This window comes from Condylura cristata, unplaced genomic scaffold (genome assembly GCF_000260355.1).
Source record: "Condylura cristata isolate star-nosed mole 26May11 unplaced genomic scaffold, ConCri1.0 scaffold00017, whole genome shotgun sequence".
NCBI lineage: Eukaryota > Metazoa > Chordata > Mammalia > Eulipotyphla > Talpidae > Condylura > Condylura cristata.
The window spans coordinates 15,434,979-15,441,047 of NW_004567118.1; the positions used below are offsets into that span (position 1 = coordinate 15,434,979).

The following is a 6,069-nucleotide window of genomic DNA, read 5'->3' on the forward strand; positions in this document are numbered from 1 at the left end:
ATACTCCTGCTATGAGTGAAATCATCCGGTATTTTTCTTTCTCTTTCTGGCTTATCTCACTAAGCATGATCTTTTCCAGCTCCATCCAAGTTGCTGCTCTTTTTTGGTTGCTAGCATCAGCCTTCTTGACTGCACATTTCTTCTCTATGTAGCTAACTTCTCAGTTTTTCCACTACCATCTTGCATGATGGGAAAGAGAACTCGAGTCTCTGAGTCTCTTTTCCTGTTCCTGTTCTGGCTCCACTCGAAGTCTTAACATCACAGAAGACAGAATGTCACTAGCATCTGGGCAGTGCAGTGCTCACAGAGCTCAGTAAACGTGTAGGGAAATGAAGATTGTTCAGGCTTTATTATTATTATTTTTTAAAGATTTATTTATTTATGGGGCGGGAAGTGCACGGGACTATGGTGATGGCACACGGGTGACTCGGTAATGGGAAACCCACGGGGATTACAATTGAGATGAAAAAAAATGTACAAAATGATGTAAAAATAAACTATTATATTGTTTAAAAAATTAAAAAAAATAAAGTACATAAGTATTGAAACCTGTGAGCAAAAACAAACAAAAAAAGATTTATTTATTTATACTTACAGAACTGGGGTACAGGCCAGAGGTGTGGTGGGTGAGAGGATTCACCAGAGACAGAATGGGGAGCAGAACAGGCCCACTGAGAAGTACACTGCTGAGGGGAGCAGCGGGTGGGTCAGGAGAGGTCTGCCTCGCCATGTGGATCACCCCCCAGGCGGGCAGGCGGGGATCAACTCATGCTGAAGTGGCTTTAGCTTCTCAGTGCTGTGCTTTAATTCGCTGCGCCACCAGGGAGGGCCCCCATGTATTCTTTTAACATGGGAGGGTGCTATAAGCCTATACCTTGGTGACTGCCAGTCACATGACCAGGTAGAACAGAGACAGGGCTACAGAACAAGTTCTGAGGAGAGTGACCCAATCAGGGAAAACACAAGCAGGGGCTAGATGTGCATCGAGTGTATCGGCTTTCTCCTCATCAGGCCTAAAAGAACGAGCAGGATCAATCCATTGCTTTTGCCTGCCAGTTCGCGCCGCGCGCTGATTGGTTCTGGTTTAGGAAACGGGCAAAGGGAGTGCACGTGCGGCCGGCGGGGAGAGGCGGCGCGGGCTGCACGTTCTCGCCGAGGCCATGGCGTCGCTCGGTTGTAGCACTGTCGTCTGCGCGGTCTGCTTGGAGAAGCCCAAATACCGCTGCCCGGCCTGCCGCGTGCCCTAGTGAGCGCGGCGGGGGAGGGGCGCGGCCCGGGGTTGGGGGTCGCGGGCCCGGAGGGGCGCGCGGGCGGGAGGGGTGCCGCGCGAGCGTGGGGCTGGCTGACCGGTGTGCTCTGTTGTTGCAGCTGCTCCCTGGCCTGCTTCCGGAAGCACAAAGGTAAGGCCCGGCGTCCCCGCCTCGCGCCCGCGGGCCTCTGGGGGCCCGCGCCCGGGGAGTGACCGCCGGGCTGTGCCTCCAACGCCGGACGACCGAATCCTCCGTCGGTCGGCCTCGCCTTGCGCGGGGCGCCCTCGCTTTTCATCTTTTCAAAACACCAGAACGCTCTCCTGGCTTCTGGTTTTGGCAGGCCGACGCTCGCCACTTGGCAGAAACGGTGCTGATTGGCGTAAGGTCATTTTCTTTCGTTTTAATAATGCCTTACCGGAAAGCGAGAGGCTTATTTACAACAGGTTAAAGCTGTCTCCACTGTCCGGGAGCTGCTTCCTCCCCCTGCGCTTGTTATAAAAGTTCTCACTGTGGTTCGCTACTAGTTTCACCCGCTCCAGCCTCCGGTGGTTTACAGCCGCAGGTCTTTCTCTGCTTGGTCCCTCCTCCCCCCTCTGCATGGTCCCTCCTCCCCAGCCCTCTTCATTTTTTTTTTTTTTTAAAGGTTTATTTCCCTAAGCTTACAAGAACTGGCTACAGGCCAGTGAAAGTGAGAGGATTCACCAGAGGCAGAGTGGGGAGCTCAGCTGTGCCCACCCCTGTGGGCCTCGTGGTGGTGATAGCTTAATGGCCGGATTCTTAACCCTTGCACCGCCAGGGAGCCCCGCCCCCCTTCATTTTGTTTTACTCTGATATATTAAGAGTAAAGGTTTCAAAAGAAACCTTGCCACTTAAAATTGAGAAAAATGTAGACTTGCTTTGCTGAAACTAGGGGCCAGGGAACTGGTTTGGAACACGTCCCTCTTGCACTGTGACCTGGGACACCTGAAGCCGTCTGGGGGTTTTAACTCTCCTGCTGGTTGGGTGGGTTTTTGTTTTGTTTTTTTTTTTAAAGCAAATGTGAGCTACTCCTTCCCTGAAAACTTACCTTTGGGTCACCTAGGTATTCTTTTTGCTTGGGAGATAGGTTGTCACAATACTTTTTGTTTTCAGCCTGGTTGAGGATGGGTTGCTGGTATCTAGTAACTGGTATTGGCTAAAGAAACACCGAGCAGCCCTATGGCACTAAAGGCCTCTTACCGCCACCACAGCACCCTTGCTGAGAGGCCCTGGTCTAGAGGGAAAAGCCTATCTTCTGCGGATGGCCCCTTTTACTCCAGTTCTCTGTCTTAGCCGCTTGCCAGACCTGTCCTGCCAAGCCAGTCAGCAGGTGGTTGCTCCTTCACCATCTCCTTGCACTTGATCTTTTTCTTTTAAGGGTCTGGTGTCCACCAGATCATAGGCCTTTCCCTCTGCCAGGAATACTCTCACCACCTGGGAGCAGCTCAGCCAGGATTCCTCTCAGCCCTCTCAGGTGCTTTAGTTCAGACCACTGCTGTTCTTATGACTAAAGTCCTCTGAGGTGGGCCAGATGTTCTTCACCATCTTTTTACCCTTAAATGTCCCACTGGCTTGACCTGTCACTTCACCTCCAGCCCACTCTACCCGGCCCCCATCCCTCACCTGAAGCCCATGCTTCCCACCTTGACACTGCCTGGAGGTGCCGCCTTGTCACTCAGTGCCCCAGATGTGCTCCTGAGACTTGTGCTTCTTTCAGAGCAGTGCAACCCTGAAACTCGTGCTGCAGAGAGAAGAATAAGACCACCTCTTGCTACAAAAACTAAATCGCCTGTAGAAAACCAAGGTGGGTTGGTTACCTGCAAACAGACCAACAAGACCAGACCAGGAAAGGATTTCCAGTTACATCATTTGGAAGCAAAGAGGAGGCTTGGGTTGTGCAGGGAGTGAGGTGATGGCTTCGTTGGGGAGCTTCCTTAGCTCTGAGCAGCAGGCATGGGGGTCCGTGGTGGGGGAGGGGAGTGAGGTTACAGAGCTGTCCAAGTATCATTCAGGAGAAGAATGAGGGCAGGAGGCAAAGGGGAGAAGGCCCATAGCTGTGGTTTGGGGGTGAGTGGTAGGTCCTGCTGGTACAGCATTCTTCAGGGATGGCTTTGGGTCTCCATTCATGGGCCTGGCTGGGGAGGTGGGGGTGGGTGGGTTGCTATTAGCCTAGGTCACTTTGTTGCTGCTGGGGTCTCCTGGAAGCTTGTAAGGGGGAGTGGTCTATCATCCCAGTCAACCAGCTCTTCATACCTCTTGGGTGTTTTGCCTCACACCATGCTCTGAAAGCAAACCACCCCCCCATGCCACCAAAAAGGTATTGAACATTAACAGGAAGGGATGGTCCATTTCTGCCCTTTGGGAAGCTTTCATGTTGGTTAGTTAACAATCACTGACTGAAAACGGGCTTCTTGCTAGCAGGCTTTTACAGGGCATCTAGTTTTCTGGCCCAGGGCAGTAGCTGGGTGGTAATTATTGGGAAAATCAGTCTCCAAATCCAAAGACCAGAAGCAAGTGTGTATACTAGAATGCATTAGTTGCATTGAAGTCACCAATTTTTCTTTCTTTCCCTTTCCTAAAAGGGGAGTGTTATTATCAGAAGTTCCAAAAAGAGGTTACTTTGTCGCTGCCTCCTTGTATGTCCCTGTTACTGTCTGGTGTGTACACATGCTTTTTAAAATCTGTTAAAGAGTAGTTGTTGAAATCTGGTGCTGAATGGCTCATTAGTCATAAGCGGTGGATTGTGTTCTGTATTCTTTAGATGATGGCGACGACTCAATAGCTGATTTTCTCAATAGCGATGAGGAAGAGGACAGAGTTTCTTTGCAGAATTTAAAGAATTTAGGTAAGTCCTGTGCTTGTTTATTTTCAGCCAACAAGATACGTTTCTTTCTTGTACAGAATGGAGTATTTTAAGTTAGCAAGTACTCCTGTGGATGGAAGTATTTCTTTCAGTTGATCACTGTTTAATCATGTTGATTACCTAGTCCATGTTGTCTATTAATCAACGTATTAAATATTAGTAAGGAGAACTTCTAGCCACAGGGTTCCAACATGGGCTTCCGTTGCTCCCAGTGTGCCCTGTGCCTGGAAGCTGTCTGTGTAGGTTGGCAGGTTTCTGCTCTTAGACTTGGTTCTTTTCCTCAGCTCAGTTTTTCTTAACCTTTGTCTATAAGTCTGTCTCAGACTTAAAATAGGCACTTTGATCAGCTTCCCTCGTACCTTGTAATTTATTGCGGACCACATTTCATGGTAACTTGTCCGCACACCAGCCTGTAGGACAGAGCTTGCATTCACATGGCACGTCCCTGGTGCCTAGTATACCATCCAGCCGTTAGTACAGACCAGGTAATCCCAGGGCTTGGTTTTTTTTTTTAGAGAGGCACTCGGGTGTTAATGCGCAAGATTTCTGCAGGATGCTGTCAGTCCTCATAGCACTTGTTATGTATGTAACTAACGCGTCAGTATAGTCCCTAAAGCTGTTTTCTTTTCATTCTCATCTCAGTCAGGCTGACCGGTGGGGCTTTGCACCTAGTGCCTTGGGAGTGAGAGGGGCTGGGACAGAGTTGGGGATGAACAATTCTGGGAGGTGAACAACTTTCTGTCGGTGTCAGTTCACGCTCCTGCTCCGCAGACCTGCTAACAACGGAAAGCCTTTGTTTGTATTCGTACTGGTAAAATAAATTTTTTTAGTTGAAATGGCATAAGAACAAGAATCTGTAATAGCATTTAACTTGAAATCATTTGATATGCTTATCTCACTGTGATAGTAGGAAGCACGGGGGTTAATTTTGTGGGTTTAAAGGTTAAGGTGACGCAACATCTAGCATATTATGTTTAAAATGTTTCTACCTGAACTCAGATTGGCTTTTTTTGTTCGATTTTCAAGAGGAGTCTGCAGCATTAAGAAGCTTACTGCTCAACCCACACCTTAGAGAGCTGATGGTCAGCCTTGACCAGGGGGACAACAAAGCAAAGCTCATGAGAGCCTGCATGCAGGAGCCGTTATTTGTGGAGTTTGCCGACTGCTGTTTAAGGATCGTGGAACCGCCCCAAAATGAGGATTCTTGAGCTGGATTGTTGTGCTGTTTGCGCAGGCACGTGCAGACTCTCGGCTCCTTTGTCCAGGAGACCAGTTGGTGTGGGGCCTGAGTAAGGATTGGGATCTCCAGGATGCACCTTTCTGGTGGTGGACAGGCTGCATTTTGCTTCCGTCGACTCTGGGCTTGGATTTTAGGTAGAGATGGGGGCACTCGTGTTGGCATTCTGAGAGAGACCTTGACATTTGAGTGGTTATTTTCAAGTGTTTTATTTTTGGTACAGTTAAGGTAGACATCACAAATGATATCATTTAGCAAGTTTCACATCTGTTTGAGTTAAAACTTGCTGTGTTACTAAATAAAATCAAGATTTGGTAGCTCTACAGTACAGTGCACTGGTATTATCCTTGGTTCATAATTGCTTGAAATTACATTAAATAAATCAACATATTAAATAGTAAGATTTGGCTCCTTTCTGAGGAACTAAATGCAAAATTTCCCCCAGCCAGAATCTTAGAGCTGATTTTGCCTATTCTGTTTGGGGTGGGGGTACCCCATTGTAGTGGTGGGCAGCACTTAGTCCTCTGAGTTGTGAAGGCAGTGAGAGGTGACGTTCTCTGTGGCCCCAATGTCCCTTCACCCTGGTTTGATCGTGACGGCCCTGACACCAGGAGATGGCCGGCAGGGGCCGTCCACAGGTGCCTGGAGCCACTGTGGGAGCAGTTTGGCAGCTGTGTGTTGATTCAGTGTCTTTGGCAATG

The 6,069-nt window shown here is 49.0% G+C and overlaps 2 protein-coding genes across 5 annotated transcripts in view; both read left to right on the forward strand.

Moving 5' to 3' along the window:
• Nucleotides 1-1,105: 1,105 nt before the first annotated feature.
• ZNHIT3 (zinc finger, HIT-type containing 3) lies at nt 1,106-5,779 on the forward strand. Of its 4 annotated transcripts, none has more exons than XM_012726569.1 (6): nt 1,106-1,246; nt 1,369-1,400; nt 2,986-3,072; nt 3,851-3,925; nt 4,030-4,113; nt 5,158-5,772. In XM_012726569.1, the coding sequence occupies exons 1-6, from the start codon at nt 1,161-1,163 to the stop codon at nt 5,337-5,339; spliced, it is 546 nt and encodes a 181-aa protein (XP_012582023.1). In that variant the 5' UTR covers nt 1,106-1,160; the 3' UTR covers nt 5,340-5,772. The 4 variants fall into 4 exon arrangements, with proteins under 4 accessions (XP_012582023.1, XP_012582022.1, XP_012582024.1 ...); XM_012726568.1 differs by having other exon boundaries at nt 5,131-5,360; XM_012726570.1 differs by lacking the exon at nt 3,851-3,925 and having other exon boundaries at nt 5,131-5,779.
• PIGW (phosphatidylinositol glycan anchor biosynthesis, class W) overlaps nt 4,055-6,069 on the forward strand; it is a 29,706-nt gene continuing 27,691 nt past the window's right edge. Inside the window, exon 1 of the mRNA XM_012726567.1 lies at nt 4,055-4,113. The gene's annotated coding sequence lies outside the window, so the exon portion shown is untranslated. The remainder of the gene's footprint in view (nt 4,114-6,069) is intronic.

What these genes read in the sequence shown, in the direction of transcription:
- ZNHIT3 (XM_012726568.1), top strand. Translation starts at nt 1,161, where the DNA reads ATGGCGTCGCTCGGTTGTAGCACTGTCGTCTGCGCGGTCTGCTTGGAG. An exon ending in ATCGCCTGTAGAAAACCAAG is followed by an intron (nt 3,073 to 3,850) that starts GTGGGTTGGTTA and finishes CTTTCCTAAAAG; the next exon opens with GGGAGTGTTATTATCAGAAG. An exon ending in TATGTCCCTGTTACTGTCTG is followed by an intron (nt 3,926 to 4,029) that starts GTGTGTACACAT and finishes TGTATTCTTTAG; the next exon opens with ATGATGGCGACGACTCAATA.